This window comes from Hemiscyllium ocellatum, chromosome 3 (genome assembly GCF_020745735.1).
Source record: "Hemiscyllium ocellatum isolate sHemOce1 chromosome 3, sHemOce1.pat.X.cur, whole genome shotgun sequence".
NCBI lineage: Eukaryota > Metazoa > Chordata > Chondrichthyes > Orectolobiformes > Hemiscylliidae > Hemiscyllium > Hemiscyllium ocellatum.
In genome coordinates this window covers 138,611,223-138,630,947 of record NC_083403.1, presented here as the reverse complement: position 1 = coordinate 138,630,947, position 19,725 = coordinate 138,611,223, and the positions used below count along the sequence as shown (strand labels likewise).

The following is a 19,725-nucleotide window of genomic DNA, read 5'->3' as shown; positions in this document are numbered from 1 at the left end:
TTTAGAGTGCGAGCAGAAATCAAGGAAGAGTGGCTAAAGACAAAGAGGTCTAAAACTAGTGCTTGAAGACAAAATTCCTTTTATGATAAATATTCATGGAATTTTAGTTGTTTTGTGAACTGAATTGAAGGCAAATGTTGCTAGGCTTTTTCAAATAGGTGGGACTATTAGACTTCAAGTGAGAAGAAATGCAAGTTTTTACTTTGCATATCTTCTATTTTGTCTGGTCTATGAACCAGTGACCTCAGCATTTCAGCAATCAGAGTTGGTGCAGATAATACAGAATGAAGCCCAAAAGCTAACAGAACATGATCTTACCAGATCATGTACAAGGAAAAGTGACAAAAAGAACTAATGCTGTGTTTCACAAACTACATTCCAATTTAACACTGTTTTAACTCAGCAATTAGGCACAGACAACAAGCATTGGTATAACTAGCAAGGCCCGTACCCCATGAAAGAATATATAAAAATTTCTTGAAAACTAACATGACCTCAGATGCCAGAAAACACAAGATTTTATATTTCTGTAACGGTATGCAAATGAAAAGCACAATTTATTATATGCATATAGCTTCAACGAAACTTTCTATATTGCTTCACGAAGTTCATCCCTCAACACCTCCCAAACACACAATGTACTTAGTCCTTCATCCCCAATACACACACACCTCTTGCAAAACTCTCCCTTACACTCACACCTCTTCCAAATTCTCCCACACTGTCAAATCCCACGCCAGTCCCTTCCCAAAAATAAGGCCAGCATTCTAAAGGAGAAGAATTATTCTGGCATCTTTAGAATTTTATAGGTTTTTCTCTCCTTCATTGATTAAGCATTTCCATTATTATCCGACCCAATGAAGATACACCCAAGACTGCCAGATAGAAGTGGTAAAATGAAGTCATTTTAAAATAGCGGCATCACTGCAGAATACAGTAAAACTATACATACTCGTTATCAGGGAAAAGATGGAGTCAGATTTGTTCAGCCCATTTAACCTAAGTCATCTCCCTGAAATGAGCAAGTGATTTAATTTAGATTTTTCCAAACTGTTAATATATATTGCTTCACGAAGTTCATCCTTTAAACCTCCCAAACACACGTTGTACTTAGTCCTTCATCCCCAATACACACACACCTCTTGCAAAACCCTCCCTTTCACTCACACTGTTAATTCCTGATCGATGCCAGGAATACCTCAACTCCTAACTCCCCAAAGTCTGCACACCAGAAAATACAAGAATGTGATGGAATACTCCCTACTTGCTTGGACGGGTGCAACTACAACAACATGCAAGAGGCTTGACACCAGGACGAAGCAGCCTGCTTAATTAGCACCACATCCACCACCAGCACCCAAGAGCAGCAGTGTATAATATGTACAAAATTCCCTGCAGAAATTTGCCAACAATTTCTAGATAGGACTTCCCAAATATACCATTACTTCCATCTAGAAGGACAATGATTTGATACACCACTCTAAGTTCCCTCCAACCCACTCACTATCCTGACCTGGAAATATATCACCATTCCTTCAGTGTTGCTGGGTCAAATCTTTGAACACCCACTTTAACAATATTGTGGGTCAACCTACAGCACATGGATTGCAGTGTTCAAGAAGGCAACTCACCACAATCTTCTTAAGGGCAACTAGAATCAGGAAATAAAAGCGGACAAATCAGCGGAAAAACTCAAAGTAAAATCATAGAATCTCTACAGTGTGGAATTAAGTCATTAGGCCCATCAAGTCCACACTGACCCTCCGAATAGCATCCCACCCAGACCCAACTCCTCCCCATCACCCTACATTTCCCATAGATAATCCACTTCGTGTCCAGGGACATGCAGGCTACAGCAATTTAGCATGGCCATTCCACCTAACCCGCACATCTTTTGACTGCACCAGGAAACCTGAGCACACAGAGGTAACCTACACAGAAATGGGGAGAACGCACAAACTACACAAAGACAATCGCCCAAGGGTGGAAATAGACCCAGATTCCTGGTGCTGTGAGACAGCAGTGCAAACCAGTGAGCCACTGTGCTACCCAAGACACTATTAAAGACTAAAAGTCTTATTTTACTACAGAAAACACAACAGGTTTATTTCATATGTTATTCACACTTTTTTTTCTTTTTGTATACAGCATATACAAATAAATGAATATAACATTACTCCATCTTAATTGCCAAGGAGTCAGGTGGCAGACCTGATTAAACACAAGATAAAAATGGTCCAGCAACAATTCATATTTCAGGAAATATCAGTAAAATACCTAGTGGTTTTGTTCCATTTGTTATCAATGCTAATTTTAAATTTCTTGATCTGCATTTTCACCCAAACTCCACTTCTCAAGCTAAAACCAGAGTACAATCTCACAAAGCGACCTCCTTTACACAACAAATAAACAGTTGCCATGGAAACTAGGGCCGTGCCAAAACCAACCTACTGACTTTATGCATACAGTAGGTTAACAGCCAAACATGGCCAAAATGATCTTTCCTGATGATACACTTTTTGCAGTTCTTGGAAGATATAAATACTGCCAAACAATTTGAAAAATGGCAAGTCAAGTGCCACTGTACCACTTAATATCAGATTGAAAAAGCTAGATGATGTAGCAGGGAAAAAAACTGCACAAATTAATATAAAATACTCAAAATATGAAAGCTTTATAGCATTGAATAATTTAAATTCACTGATGCTTTAGTTCATTTAAAAAAAAATCTGACTGCACAGCCCTAATACAAACAACTTTTATCTCTTCAATGCTAAGGACATCACGTGCAAAGGTCTCAAGATAAATAATTTCAGATTGTTCCAAATCCACAAGCCATTCTGTTTATACAAAATACTGACTTTCGAGGATCAAAATACAATGCACAATCTTTTATCTTTCAGGAACTGAATATACAAAGCATATTTCAAAATATTTCCAGAGGAAAAGAATACAAATAACTGTTAATTACACACATATGGTTACAATTCTGCCTGCAAATGTCATCAGGAAATGTACATAAGGCCTCCTGTAAAATGTACATCATCTATTTGTAGTGTTACAACCTTATGTTCAAATGAAAAAATTGACAATATCATACATACTTCCACGTACATTTAGGTAAAACAATTCCAAAATACAGTATTCTTCTGTACAAAAAAGATCATGTCACTTTTAAGAGATGGACAGAACATCTGGTTTCCATGGTAACTACATGTTTTAGTCCAAACTTTTCAATTTGACTACAAACAACTTTTACTTGCACGTTACACCTGTAAAGTTTTCAAAAATTACCATATTAACAGAATTTCAACAGTTACACTTATAAACAGAACCTACTGCCCTAACTGATAAAAGAAGACAAGTTTAATGTTTAAGCCATATAAAGATACAATTTTTAAAAAATCTTGATTAAAAGAAATTTACATTATACAACACTATGCTAGGGCAAAGGAGTAAGTGAATATATACTAAAATGCAAACTTTTCTGAAGGGTAAAAGACATTTTAACATTTACAGCATCAGGTTTACAAATGTACAACTGTACAACCAAACTATGCATTACTAAGTTAGTCAAGCATGTAATTAAACACAAACAATAAATCTTAATTTTTCAAACTGTAAACTTACACCTATAAATTGCAAAGTCTACACGTATACACTACATATTTATAGCAAAACAAAGTCTACTTAATTAATTTTGCATGCGTAATGGTGAGCTATCAAGCTTATTCTTCAATGGCCCCTTAATATTCAAATCTGCTCAAGATCGCCAAATTCTTAAATCGAGAAAGTAAAACTATAAACACCACACCTTCATAAACGTTCTTAATTTAGGTATGCAAAAATACAAATTCCCCTCAACTCTTTGCAAAATAGACTGAAAAGCCAAATCTAGCAAAAAAAAACTTTTCAGACAATTTGTATATTTAGGTATGTGTACCATCATGATTCCTTACTGTCCCCTTGTACAATAGTTAAATACATATGTATGTACAACACTTCTATACAGCACTGAAATAGAAAATCGGGGCAGTGTTTCATTCAAAAAATAAAACCTATTGAGTATTGACATGTCCAAGTAAACATCTGGAGTTACATTACACATCAGCCTGTCATTTAAACCTTCCCTGAATTACAATTTTAACAGACCATAACTGTTGTGCTATTTCAATACTGTTGCAAAAAATAATTTGCTGAAACACAACTTAACTTTAATTAAATAACAAACATTGTTTAATGTGGTAATTCAAGCAGCTTCTCCTCAAAGTTTAAATCTACTGGACCTGAGAACTTTGATATGCACAACTACTTAAAACTATCAGAGTGATTAATTTACAGACTAAAAACATTTTGCTCTTTCCAAGATTTAATTTACAAAACACAAATTAGTTTGATAATATTACATTAAAGTCATATATTCTATATTTTGCTACTGATTTTCAAATAAACTTCCAGCAAAGGTACTTTAAGGAGAAACAAAATGCGTACAAACTTGGGACATATTTATTTGTGGAAGTAGAGTTATTTGGTTAAATACACAATTCATAATTAATGAAAAAGACAGTTTGCAATAATTAAAAGTTAAGTTGTGTTTGAAGTCTATCTGATCTGGCACAACCAATATTTAAGCAAAATAGCTTTCAACAGTTTTTCTGTGCACATCAATTAATTTACAACATTCCATTTGGTGGTCCTCCAATTGGCCCCAGATCAGTGCTGTTCTTCATGTAATACTTTTCCAGTTTGGCTAAGATATGTTTTCCATAAGTGTATTTCCGCAGGGTTGTAATGTGAGGTCGAATCTGCATACAAACAAAAAGGGGAAAAAAAATCGGAAACTTCTTTTAAAGTAATTCATTAATGATTGTGATCGCATTAATGGGTTCAAACATTAAATTTACCTCTTTTGTTAATTTTAACAGAGATTAACTGTGTTTATGGTTGCATTTTTCTTTTAAGATTAAATGAAAAATAAATTCCATCCTCTATTCGAAGGAAGAATACAGAATTAGAAAACAAAGTGAGGTTTAACCTTTGAAGATTCTATAATGATTCGCAAGGCTTGTTCATTCTAACAGAATGGTGCCTTGATTATAGGAACACAATTTAAGCAATGCCCTCTTAAAATAATCAGCCAGTTTACAGTGCTTACTCTTTGTCCAGGCAGTCAAATAATTACAAGAACAGAAACTGCTGGAGCAACTAAGCAGTGGAGCATCTGTGGATCTAAAGCAGAGTTACTGTCTTAAATCTTGTGAACTTTCTTCAGAATAGCTCCGAAGAAGGGTTAGCAAGTTTTGAGAAGATTTGTAGCTTAGGTTGAGGTTCGTTTGCTGAGCTAGGTTTGTTTTCAGACATTTTGTCACTATACTGGGTAACATCCGGTGGCTCACTGAAGATGTTACCTAGTATGGTGACGAAACATCTGAAAATGAACTTTCCAGCTCAACAAGCAAATCTACATCTTAAGAAATGTGACTAGACTCAAGACATTAACTCTGCTTTGGTAGCCACACACGCAAATGACAAGCAACACGAGTACGACTGGGACAACACTACTATTAGAGGACAAGCCAAACAGATTTCAGCCAGAGAATTCCTAGAGGCATAGCACTCATCCACAGATTCTATCAACAAACACATCAACCAAGACCCAATATACTGGCCACTGCAGTGGACAGCTGGAACTGACAACCGGGAGCGGCAGAGACAAACCACAGAGGAAACAACACAGACGTGCTTCACAGGAGGCTCCCAAGCACTGAGGATGTCACCTAGACAGGGGACGAAACGTCTGCAACACAAATTCCCAGTTTGGCAAACAGGACCACAACAACTCTGCTTTCTCTCCAAATGCTGAGTTTCTCCAGCAATTTTTGTTTTTGTTTCAGATTTCCAGCATCCACAATCCTGTTTTATTTTAGTAAAATAATTAACTCATTATGTTGGTGACAATTTGTATTTTGCTACTTTAGCCATTGGACTTGTGCATTAAATAGCAGTTAACTTCAGAGTTGTGCAACAATAAAATATACCTTATGCATAATAATTTTACGCTGTGCAGGTTCTGCTACATCAATCATTTTCTGAACGACATAGTTGGCGTACTGATCTTTCATCATCGTGTATAAGGCACTATGGGGACCATCATTCTGGCAGCAGATCTCATCAATCAATAAAGCACGTTCAGCACGAGAGGCATGGGTGACACACTTCTCAACAACATTGCTGAAAAACAGGATTAATCAGTAACGCAAAGTGAGGGGATTCTTATATCCTTATTTTATGGCATGCAGAATAGAGAAAAACATATATCATCAAAAAAATTTAAATTACAGTGGGAAGTAATTAAATTACAGGGGAATATTTAATAAAAAATGTCTAAGATACACTTGCATAACTTAACCTTACTTTGGCTGTATGTTTACAAGATCATCAGCTCTACCTGTTTGCATTTGTTAAAACCTTTTGTTCAAGAAGAAGTACTCAATTCTTGGGGAGGGAATGACCATAGCAGTATTATCACCAGAGTTATTAATCCAGAAACTCAATTTTCTGGTAACTCGGGTTCAAATCCCACTATGGCTGATGGAATCTGAATTTAAAAATAATCTGGAATTAAGAATTTATTGATGACCATGAAACCACTGGCGATTGTTGTAAAAACCCATCTGGTTCACTAACATCCTTCAAGGAAGGAAATCTGCTATCGTCACCGGGTTTGGTTGGGCTTACATTTGACTCCATACCCACAGCAATGCAGCTGACTCTCAACTGTTCTCTGGAATGGCCTAGCAAGCCACTCAGTTCAAAGTCAACTAGGCATGGGCAGTAAATGCTAGCTAGCCAGTGATGCTCATGTTCCATGAGTGAATAAAAAACAAGTCTATCCTCAATTAAAGAAAGGAAGGAACACTTTTCTACTATTAATATGGCTTAGAAGCAAACTTCTACAGGAAATGCAAATTCTTATACCTGGCAAATTTATGCTGACTTAGAGCAAGAACCTTTCCCCTTATCTCGGCAACAATCTTACTCTTATCTTCAGCGCGCCCATGCTCCAAAACATGCTGGATGACATAATTTCCGTATTGATCCTAATTACACAAAAAAAGGAACTTTAGAAATAAATAGAGAAAATTTCTAGCGTCACTTAATTTTAAATACATTTTATTCTTTGCTCACTAATAAATATTTTATAAGAACAAATCAGAGGATGACATTTGTCCATCATACAGGCCATTGGTTAGATCATTTCTCAAGTAGTGCAACACCTTTTCCATATTAGTGGCCTGAGAGAAGGTTAAAAAGAATAATTCCTAAGACTTCTGAATACTCATATAGTCTTAAAAGAACTGCATATTTACTTCACAGCAGCACAAGTTTGCAACTGACTGGGTAAGAAAACAGTGAGAGCTGCAATATACATCTATTGATAGGTTAGAGAGGACTAGGTGTCATACTTAAATCAGAACATGTAACAATACAGTGCAGAACAGGCCCTTCGGCCCTCAATGTTGCGCCGACCTGTGGATTATTCTTAGCTCACCCCCTACACTATCCCATCATCATCCATGTGCGTATCCAAGGATTATTTAAATCTCCCTAATGTGGTTGAGTTAACTACAGTGACAGGCAGGGCATTCTACACCTTTACCACTCTATGAGAACCTGCCTCTGATATCTGTCTTAAATCTATCACCCCTCAATTTGCAGTTATGCCCCCTTGCACAAGCTGACATCATCATCCTAGCAAAAAAAGATTTTCACTGTCTACCCTAATTTTCTGATCATCTTGTATGCCTCTATTAAATCCCATGCTAGCCACTTCTCTCCAATAAGAACAGACCCAAGTCTCGCAGCCTTTCCTCACAAGACTTCCCTCCACACGAGGCAACATCCTGGTAAATCTCTTCTGCATCTTTTCCAATGCTTCCACACCCTTCCCGAAATATGGTGGCCAGAACTGTACATAATATTCCAAGTGCTGCCATACTAGCGTTTTGTATAGTTGCAGCACAATATTGTGGCTCCGGAACTCAATCCCTCTACCAATGAAACTTAACACACCGTATGCCTTCTTAACAGCACTATCAACCTGGGTGGCAACTTTCAGGGATCTATGTATATGGATTCCAAGATCCCTCTGCGCATCCACACTACCAAAAATCTTCCCACTGACCCAGAATCACCTCACATTTAGCTGCATTGAACATTTGCCACCTCTCAGCCCAATTCTGCAGTTTATCCAAGTCCCCCTGCAACCTGTAATGTTTTTCCAAACTGTCCACTATTCTACCGACTTTAGTGTCATCTGCAAATTTACTAATCCATCCACCTATGCCTGCGCCTAAGTCATTTATAAAAATGATAAACAGCAGTGGTCCCAAAACAGATCCTTGTGGCACACCACTAGTAACTGGACTCCACACTGAATATTTTCCATCAACCACCACTCACTACTTTCTTTCAGAAAGCCAGTTTCTAATCCAAACTGCTAAATTACCCTCGATCCCATGCCTCTGCATTTTCTCCAACAGCCTACCATGTGGAACCTTATCAAAGGCTTTACTGAAGTCCATATATATCACGTCAAATACCTTACCCTCATCTACATGCTTGGTCACCACCTCAAAAAACTCATTTATGAGATGCGACCTGCCCTTGATGAAACCATGTTGACTATCTGAAATCAAATTGTTGCTTGCTAGATGATTATTAATCCTATCTCTACTAATCCTTTCCAAAACCTTTCCTACAACAGAAGTAAGGCTCATTGGTCTATAATTACCTGGGTCATCTCTACTGCCGTTCTTGAACAAAGGCACATTTGCAATCCTCCAGTCCTCTGGTACTAAACCTGTAGACAATGACAACTCAAATATCAAAGCCAAAGGCTCTGCTATCTCCTCCCTAGCTTCCCAGAGAATCCTCGGATAAACCCCATCCGGCCCAGGGGACTTGACTACTTTCCATTCCTTCGTAACTAAGCTCAATCCATTCTAGTCTAATATATCATTCTTCTCCTTTACAATATTCTCCTTTTCCTGAGTGAAAACCGATGAGAAACGTTCACTTAGCACCTCTCCGATCTCCAGAGGGTTCACATCAATTTCTCACTCGTTCAAAGTAGTTTGTCACAGAATAAAAAGAAAATTAAAATTCTTTTGAAGAAGAGTTAAAAATCACACAACACCAGGTTACAGTTCCAACAGGTTTATTTGGATGTAGAAGATTTTGAAACGCTGCTCCTCCATCAGGTAGCAGTGCTCCAAAAGCACGTACTTCCGAATAAACCTGTTGAACTATAACCTATTGTGTGATTTTTAACTTTGTCCACCCCAGTCCAACACAGGAACCTCCGCATTATGGCTACACAAGAACTGGAATAGACTAGATAAGCAGGTGGCTTTACTCAGATGGAAAGACTCTGAAATACATTGCTGGCTCATTAAGTGTGTTGACTTTATATATAATCTTCAGGGAGGAGCTGTACTCAGTCTATGGCTGGGACTGATATAGTTGGATTAAGAGTCAATGCTTGTGCTGTCAATATCATCTCAGGGCAATTATGAATGGCTGTAGAAGGCAAAAATGAATTTTTGAAAGGTTATTGTTTAAAACATTCTTGATTGGGTTTGTGTTTTTCTTTGCTTTGTGCTGCTGCCAGGATATCACATGTCTGCAGAAATTTGAAAGAGTTCAATAATGATATTCCAAATCTTTCCTTATCATTTTAACTGCAAAACAATTGTTATTTGTATGAAATGTGTGTTCCAGAGCCCACTTAAGAGTTCCAAATTTTCATTTTCCAAAACTAAATTAAGATGTAACGTGTTGCAGGGAGAAGCTATATTTTGCATTATTTGAGATGTATATATTAAAGAGTCTTCCTTACTTTTCACGAACCATTTCCCTCAATTTTCTTTGTGGTTTTTTTCCTCTAAGCTCTATTTAATAATTCTAGATTAGCCATTTCCTTGTTCTGTATTAATTTTTATTTATGCAACCATCTTGTGCATTCCATTTAGATTTATTAGATTCCCTACAGTGTGGAAACAGGCCCTTTGGCCGAACAACACTGACCCGCCAGAGTGACCCACCCAGACCCATTTCTGTCTGACTAATGCAACTAACACTATGAACATTTTAGCATGGCCAATTCACCTGACCTGCACATCCTTGGAATGAGACTGAAAACCGGAGCACCCGGAGGAAACCCACATAAACATTGGGAGAATGTGCAAACTCCACATAGACAGCTGCCCAAGGCTGAAATCGAACCTGGGACCCTGATGCTGCAAGGCAGCAGTGCTAACCACTGAGCCACCGTGCCAGCCTTTTGTTCGCACTTCCCCAGTAACTAAGTGCGTTAAGTCCCAGAGTGGGTAAGCAGAACATGCCCTGAGCAATTCTGTTAAAGATTAATATAGATATATACCCATACTACAATTGCATGTCTAAGTCAAAAAAAAAAGTGCATATATGTTAGCAAATTATTACTGATCATGTTTTAAGCATTGTATATTGTGTATTTTCCTTTTTCTTAAAATCACTTACTTCGTTTCTTAAAAGATGACTGGCACCATGTCACGGTGAGCACTCTGCACAGGTAAGCAGACAGTTTGAGTTAAAGACAATGGATGGATGATGTCGGTGGTGATTATAAGTAGTGCATGTTATGTCAGAAAGTGCAAAATACAAGGCTCCCTTTCCTAAACACAGATGTGTTCAGTATGCTGTACATATTGTAATGCAAATGGCAGAAATCCTATGCAGTACACGTACAATTATAACCAAGGCCATGGTTTGTTGTTTTTAACATAGATACATAATTAATATTAAAGAATGTGATCCTCAGAACTGATCAACATCAATTAATAAAAATAATTGAAAAATGAGAATAAAATTTAAATTGCCATCAATACTCAGATTCCAAATGGATAGAACTGTAGAATATGATCTCAAAACATTGGCTAGGATTCCAAAATCCTATGCTATTGAAGCAAAATTTGATTATTTTGTCAGCCTTGTTTATAATGAAAGGTATAGATTGAATGGATTCATGCTGTGTTTTGGTCATCTGTTATTTGTTCACCTTACCTGCACTAACTGCTCGGTGTGTTGATGCAATTCCTCCAGGATTGGAAGAGTCTGATCAGGAGTACAGTGCTCCAAAATACGCTGAATAACCCGACAACCATAAGGATGAGTTGACAAAACAAAAACCTGGAATTTATCACAAAACAATCATAAGTTCCTGAGGAAATAAGAGTTTGCTGGGGGGGGGGGGGGGGAAGAAGAGAGAGAGAGAGGAAATTACAATTAAATAATTACTTCATGAAACCTCCTTTAAAATAACAGGGAAAAACAACAGTCCAGGACAGAGTTAATTCAGGGAAATAACGAAGAAGCACAGACGTGGAATTTTAGCTCTGCTTCTCCCCGCCAGAAGTATTTCCAGGATTTTCTGTTTTTATTTATGACATGTCTCTCCATTACAGTGTCTGTACTTCAAATGTATTGTGTGTAAAATACTACAGGACATGCATGCACTTTGTTTCTCAAATGCTACCTCAACTTATCATTTGTGATTTGACATTATTCACTTTATCGTAATGTTCTACTAGATCATCCAACCCTAACCATCATTCAAATCTCATGCTGTTACAATTGTATGGGCAAGGCAAAGTGTTTCTTTAGAACCTATTCTATTCATTGATAAAAGCAGTACAGTATATAAAAGATTTACAGTCCTCAAAGTAGAAAAGTTCGTTGGCAAGAAGGGATACATCCTAAATTAGTGAGGAAAGCATAGGTGAAAATTTCAGAGGCTCAGATCACAACTTTCCAATCCTCTAAGGAATGAGATAGTGTTGGGAAAAGGGGAGGGAGAGAGATACAGACACTGAGAGACAGCGGGGGAGAGGGGTGGTGGTGGTGGTTGTTGAGCGCGCGACAGGGAGGAGCAGGCGAGCAACTCAGAGGGCAGATGTGCAACAGAGAGAAAGCATGAGAGAGAGAGAGAGAGAGAGAAACAGCGCATGCGAGACAGACAGAAAGAGACAGATTCAGAGACAGCTGCCCAAGGACTGGAGAACTACAAACATCACACCTTTTCTCAATAAAAGGAAACAGATAAATCTCTCAATTACAAACCTGCCGGCTTAATGCAAGGACTACAAAAACCTATATAGTTAGCTATTAATGACAAAATTAATTAGCCATTTGAAAAATTATGGCTAAAAAAAGTCAAAATTAACAAAATCATCCTGAAGGCAAATTATGCTTGATTAGCATGATTAAGGCCTCTGTTAAAATAACAGATGGGGCTGAAGTGGGTGGCATCATTGATGGTATGGCTATGGACTTTTAAAAGGTATTTGGTAGCAAGTTCTGCAAATAACAGACTTTATAGCAAAAGTAAAACCTGCCAGATTGAAGGACAGTAGCAGCATGAATCCTGCTTTTTAAAGGACAGAAGGTAGAATAATGATAACTGCTCACTTTTAGGTGGAGAAACAGAGAGACTGGTGTTCTCCACTGCTCTGCTTGATGTGAACTATTGGCCTGAGTTTGAATATAATGAGTACAAATTTGAAGTTTGCAGAAGATACAAACTTGTGAACTAAGCATTTATACGAAGAAGGGCTTATGCTCAAAACATCAATTCTCCTGTCCCTTTGATGCTGCCTGACCTGCTATTGCTTTTCCAGCAACACATTTTTAAGCTCTGATCTCCAGCATCTGCAGTCCTCACTTTCTCCTAATTCATACGATGGATGAAATTTAACATGGCGAAAAGTTAATTATACATTTTGGTAGGAAGTATGAAGAGCAGCAATATGAACGGAATTGTAAGTTTAATGCTGCAGGAATAGTTGGGCTTTATATATCTATTTCATTATTTCTTTGAAGGTGAAAGGAGAAGTGGAATTCCTGGCTTTATCAATAGAGGAACAGAGTATTAAAAAAATGAAACAAAGAACTGAGGATGCTGGAAATTTGAAACAAGAACAGAAATTGTGAGAGAAACTCAGCAGGTCTTGCAACATCTTTGGTGAGAAAACAAGAGTTAACCTTTCAAGTTCAGTGTTCTGCTGAAGAGTAACCAGGCGCAAAACATTAATTATGCTTTCTCCCCAGTGTTATTGTCAGGCCTGGAGAGCTTCTCCAGCAATTTGTTTGGTATATAAAAAAGAAAATTGTGTTAAGCTTTTAAACAAACTAAAATTGATCTGAATTTACATAACGCCTTCATGACATGCCAAAGCATTTAACAGTTGATGAACTACTTTCGAAGCTTACTGCTGCAATGTGGGAAAAGCAAGGCTAATGTGCACACACCAAGTTCCCACAAACAGCAAAGCAAGGATGACCAGATATTCAGTTTTGATATTGACTGAGACACAAAATATTGGTCAGCTCATTGGGGATAACTCCTCTGCAACACAGTACCATGCAATCTTTTATATCCACATCAGAGGGGAGATGGAAAAACTTAGAAGGCTTGAGAGTATCTGTAGAAAGAGAGAAGTCCCTCCCGCACTGCGTTTTTTCAGATTTACAGAATTCACAGAATTTTCTGTTATTTAGAGGGCAAATGGGCCTTGGTTTAACGTCTCATCAACAAGACAGCACTTCTGACAAAGGAACACCTATTCTCTAGTGCACAGGAGTACCAGGCTTGATTTTCCTCATATAATTCAGGAATGGGACTTAATTTGAAACAATTTCCTGACCAATGGAAGTACGACCAATTACGTCAAGTGAAATATTGGCTTGGCCTTAGCTGAAATAACATCTTGAATTTTGGACATGGTGTTTACATATGGAGCATCGGTTAAGGTATTCAATGAATTATGTATCTGTCTTTACCAAGAATGTAGATGTAGGCTAGGCCATGGTAAGACTGTAAAGCACTTAAAGGGTTCAAAATTGAAAAGGAACCAGTCTCTGAAAGAATGCCAGTACTTCAAGTGGAAAACTGGGACCAGCATTTAAACAAAATTCATTCATGGGATGTTGGGTGTTGCTGGTTTGGCCAGCATTTATTACTCAGAGGGTAGTTCACGGTCAACCACATTGCTGAGAGTGTGGAGGCACACAGAGAGCATACCAGGGAAAGATGGCAGATTTCCTTCCTTAAAAGGACATTGGTAAACCAAATGGATTTGTACAACAATTGACAGCAGTTACATGGTCACCATTGGGCTATATTATTTGAAACTTACAGTTTTTTTAAAATTGGATTTAAATTAGAGGTAGGAGGACTGGAGAATTGTTCAAGAAAGGTTTTAAGGATAGGCGCAACAATTACACAATTAACTTCAACTTCAGTGGGGGAGAAGCTTCTAGAAACAATGATTAGAAGTAGAGAAAGGTATAGACAGAGAATAGACAGAGCAAGTTTGGATTTCCAAAGAGAAACTTGTATTTAACTAACTTGAAGTGACAAAAGGAAGTGTTAATGAGGGGAATGCTGTTGATAACGTGCATATGGATTTTCAAAAGACATTCAAATACAGTGACACACAACAGATTGAGAAAAGAATCATGACTCATGGATACAAATTGGCTTATAAGAACCAGACAGTAATTATCATTGGATAGTTGGCAGGCAGGAATGAACAGTAGGACCTTAGTGTGCATGCTCACTGGTCCCTTACAGTATCAGGACAGATGGATAAAATGGTGAAGAAGGTATTTGTTATACTTGATTTATTAGCTGAGGGGGGAGGTTATGCTGGAACTATATGAAACGTTAATTAGGCTAGAAACACACTGTGCAGTTCTGGAATCTGCATTATAGGAGAGGTGTGGAGTGGATACAGAGGAGATTTACCAGGATGTTGTCTAATTTGGAGAGCTTTCACTTATAAAGCCAGATTGGACAGACTGGGACTGTTCTCCTTATTTCAAAGGTTGTTTTCATTCAGTTGTATCCTTCTATGATTTGTGACACTCTACCAAAATGATGAGAAAATAGTTATTCTGATTTGATCTTGCATTGTGACTGAGGTGGAAGGCATTACTGGCAATGTCAGCATTTATTGCCCATCCCCAATGACCTGGAGGTGGTCGTGGCAAAGAGCTTTTTTGAACCATTATTATTCATGGGGTGTAGGACATGCTGTTAGGATCACAGCAAATGAGATTCCTAACTGGAACAACGTTATGAAAAATTTGCTCTTAGGAGTAATCTTGGAATTGCTAAATTACAGGAAGCTGTCTTTCAGCATCTTTTGTGCACACTTGCTCTATGCAACAGCAACCTGCCCAGTTCATTCCCTTGTCCTTTTCCTGCAGAACAGCAAATTTGTTCTTATCAAGTACTTTACAATTCCTCTTTCAAATGCATGACACAGTCTGGCACCACAACAATGTTAAGCAATGCATTCCAGATCCTAACTGCCTGGTGTGTAAAAAAATGGTTTTCACATCACTGTCGGTTCTTTTGCCAACACTTAAATTTTGTGTTCTCAGGCTCTAAGCCCTTTGATTAATAGAAATAGTTTCCCATAATGTACTCTTAGGTCACTCATGATTTTGACACATCCATCAAATCTACTCTCAACACTCTCTTCACTCAGTAGAACTCTGCTTCCTCTTAAATCAATACCTCGAGCAAATCTTTTCTGTGCCCTTTTAAAGCCTATACACCCTTCCCAGTATGGATACAATACTGCATCTGAGGCTGAATCAGAGTCTACATAATGGGTTAGCGTAACATATGAGCCCTTGTACAGTATACACCTACTTATAAAGGCAAAGCTATGTCTTTTTAACCACTTCGTCATGTTGCCCTGTCATCTTCAAAGATTTGTGCATACACGTATCGCTAAGTCTTGCAGTTCCTGCAAGCCCTTCAGAATTGTATTCTTTCCTCATTCCTACAAAAATACATGTCAAACTTCTCTGTACTGAATTTCATTTGTCACAAGTCTATCAATATCCTACTCTTCATAATGTTTGCAAGTTTTGTGTTGTCTGTTAATTTTTAGATTATATCCTGCATGGTCAAGATGTTAATATACATCAAGAAATGCAGTGATTCTAATGGTGGTTAGCACTGCCGCCTCAACGCCTGAGACCCAGGTTCAATTCCCAACTCAGGCGACTGACTGTGTGGAGTTTGCACATTCTCCCTGTGTCTGCGTGGGTTTCCTCCGGGTGCTCTGGTTTCCTCCCACAATCCAAAGAAGTGCGGGTCAGGTGAATTGGCCATGCTAAATTGCCCATAGTGTTAGGTAAGGGGTAAATGTAGGGGTATGGGTGGGTTGCGCTTCGGCGGGTCGGTGTGGACTTGTAGGGCCGAAGGGCCTGTTTCCACACTGTAAGTAATCTAATCTAATCTAATGCTATATCCCAGGGATCCCCCTCCAATGTATACCTCCCCCAGTCTAGAAATTAACTGTTTACTACCAGGTCAATTTTATACCAAAGTTGTCATTTCGGCTTAATTTGTCAAGTTCAACTTTGCTATCAAGTCTACCTATGTGGCACTTTATCAAAAACTTTTTTGAAAGTCCATATGCACATCAGCAGTCACTTTACTTGTCAAAAACTGAATCTAGTTGTTGAACATAATTTCACATGAGCAAATCCATGCTGACTTTCCTTAATTATCCCACTGTTAATGTTTAATTCTGCACTGGATTATTGTCTGCAAGTTTTTGCATCAATGTGGTTAAACGTGCATACTTGAATTGTTATGTTTACCCTTACATCCTTTTTCCAATAAGGGTACGATTTATAATTTTGCCAGTCCTCTGGCACCCTTCTCATATTCAAGAAGGAGTCAGAGATTATGGCCAGTCCCTTTGCAATGTTCAGCCTCACTTCCCTCAGTATCCTTGGATGGATCCCAGCTGGTCCTGCTACAGCCAGCCTTTCCAACACTTGTATTGTCAGTTTTTAGCCCACGTAGTTCACTATGACTTCAGCATCATCATCATCATTGTTGAAGACAGATGCAAAGGACTCACTAGACCATGAGTAGATCCTTCGTCTGCTCTCTAATTAGCCTTACCCATCCTCTTTCTATTCTGTTCTTATTTATGTATCTGTAGAACAATGTTAGATTCCTTTTTGCTACCAGCTTCATTGCCTGCCCGATTTCATTTTCCATTTCTCCTCCGAACTTTTTCAGCCTGGTTCTCATTTGTCCTATTAACCTGACTTTTGCGTCACATCCTATTTTCATGCTTCGCGTTGCTGTCTAGCCCGGTCATCTACAATGAGAACTTTCCCAATACATTTTCTAATTCCACTGAAAAAAAGCCATTTTACTCCACAGCTCAATACCTGGAAATACATGCAATAGCGAAGTATTAGAGAAGTTTGGTAATGCCACCATCATTCTCAAGTATAAAACTGCACATTTGAAATTACATTTTCCAATCATAGATGAAATAGTTTTCAATGTGGAATGGTTTCCCTTGCTTATGAGGTTGGCAACTGTGGGCATAAAGCAAGAAAAAGTGCTCACCTGTCCTTTAAAAGCATCAATAATGAACTGGAGTGACTGAGGTTGTACACACTCGATGCACTTTTGAACAACGTGGTTTCCATTTTGGTCCTTAACACATTTTAAAACGTGACCATCCAGCTCCTTTACCATATCATTCTGCATTGAGGAGAGAACTGTTAAAACCTACAAATTTAATTCATTGGAAAAACACTGAAACAATAATATTTCTGCACAATTATTTATTCAATTTTCTATTAATAATTAATGTATAGAAAAATCTATTCAAACTTACAATTACCTGCTGGTCTGCTGATATGGATTCTAATGCCTTCTGAATAACACGACAACCATACATCTGTAGGGCCAAGGGTAAAACATGGCCACGAATTCGCTGAGCTAAAGCTAGCTTCTGATCCAAGCTTCCAAACTGAAAATATTAAAATAAATCAGTTAAGTCTCAAGTCAAGCTAAGATATAAAAGTTTGGTCCCAATATCTCAAAGGGGTGCAAAATGCTTTCTACCTCCACAGCAGTAGCACATCATGGATCAAGTCCAGTGAAAGCATGGATGAAGTAACAGTTGTTTATTGCAATTTGGATCTATTGCTGACTTATTTATTCAACCAAATCAGGTGCATTAAGTGCAAATATAATTGGACTAAAAACAAGAACATGGTTGCTGTTGTTGAAGACAAGTTGTCACAACTCTACGTATGAGGCATCTGCAGAATAATCATGTTCCACAATTTCAATTAAACATTTAAAGATAGTACAGTTGACTGATGGTTGCAGTCTCACCTGAATTCACAATTCTTTAGCAGTTTGTGCCAGCTCACAGGAGCTGAATATGGCCCTGGTTTGGCTTCATAAACAGGTGGTAGTATTTGAAGCATACAAATACTTGACAATAACCACCTGCAACAAGAAAAGCCCAGCTATCTCTTTCTGAGATTCAATGGCACCACAGACACTCCGTCCTTCACCGTCAACATGGTGGGTCACCATTGCCCAGAAGGTTAACTGGATCAGTCACACAAACATGAGCTCATGCGAATATGAAGAACAAGGTGGGGAAGCAAGTCCTGTGTCACCAAAACTTACTTCCTCTTCCCTCAGTTTCTTCACTATAAACAAATCTCAAGTCAAACAGTGCAGACCATTTGCCTGGCTGAATGCACCAATATCATGTCGGCAAGTTCAAGGCACCCAAGATACATCAGTTTCTTTAATGCTTGCTCTTTTATTGCTCCCCAACACTAACATACTGTGACTACAATATGTATGAATTATAGAATGCACTGCAACAACTCAGTAAGATTACAATGATAGCATCACCTGCAACATCTACCATTGAAGAGAGAAAGAGCAGCGATATTGTGGGAACATTCTGAATTGGATATTTGTCACTATTTCATCATCACTGACCAAAGGATCTGAAGTGTCCAATGTAACATACCACTCAAAGATGACAATGGGAAAAAGGTTTCATAAGTTTTTCAGCACAACAAAAGGTGTGCCATAAATCTGGTCTTCCCCAGCATTCTCTATATATGACTTGTTCTCAGGATACGGCAAATATTTCACAATCTAACTATACCCAGCTTCAAACCAACTACTTGCTAAACCTTTCCTTCTACTACAGCTGGTGTGCTATAGGGTTTGTGCACTTTCATTAAGTAGGGAATGATGCACATGGGAGGTTGCACTTGTGATGTAGGATGGTGATGCACATTCTCAGAGGTAGCTCTCTTGCATTGAAGATGTGTGTCTAATTTTCATGTAACAGAAAATATAATTACCTCAAAGAATTTTTGTATTACATAATTTCCAAATACATCAGTCATTAACTGATATGCTGCTTGCAGGATCTCACTGAAAACCATCTGGCGTTCAGCAGGAGTGGCTCGCTCTAATTTTTGCTGGATGAATCTGTCAATTCCAAAAATGAAAATCAAGTTAGCTTTATACTTGATAGCGTTTTAAAATGATTTTGGAAAAAATGCAGTTATTGTTCATCCCAATACAAAATAGAGTTCTTTCCATAACTGAGATGCCCAGTTTAACCAATGAAGTATATAGCTTTCTTTGAATTTTTGACAGTGGGAAGGAAGCTTCTCAAAAAGCAAACACACACTTCTTAGATAATAAGGTAGGCAAAGGAGATAAGGAATACAGATATACAAGTCACTGAAAACAATAAGATCGTTTAGTGAGGCCATTTAAAAACAAACCAAGCATTGCTGCTGATT

General features: G+C 38.1%; 1 protein-coding gene across 5 annotated transcripts in view; it reads right to left on the bottom strand.

Moving 5' to 3' along the window:
• Positions 1 to 2,093: 2,093 nt before the first annotated feature.
• LOC132834733 (pumilio homolog 2-like) overlaps positions 2,094 to 19,725 on the bottom strand; it is a 125,350-nt gene continuing 107,718 nt past the window's right edge. For 3 of the 5 annotated variants that reach the window (XM_060853702.1, XM_060853719.1, XM_060853736.1), the window contains 7 exons: positions 19,276 to 19,405; positions 17,769 to 17,903; positions 17,495 to 17,632; positions 11,107 to 11,232; positions 6,979 to 7,100; positions 6,039 to 6,231; positions 2,094 to 4,805 (listed from right to left, as the gene is read on the bottom strand). In XM_060853702.1, coding sequence (XP_060709685.1) covers positions 4,674 to 4,805; positions 6,039 to 6,231; positions 6,979 to 7,100; positions 11,107 to 11,232; positions 17,495 to 17,632; positions 17,769 to 17,903; positions 19,276 to 19,405 — 976 coding nt within the window. In that variant the 3' untranslated portion in view covers positions 2,094 to 4,673. The remainder of the gene's footprint in view (positions 4,806 to 6,038; positions 6,232 to 6,978; positions 7,101 to 11,106; positions 11,233 to 17,494; positions 17,633 to 17,768; positions 17,904 to 19,275; positions 19,406 to 19,725) is intronic. The other 2 variants (XM_060853712.1, XM_060853727.1) reach the window with 1 other exon arrangement.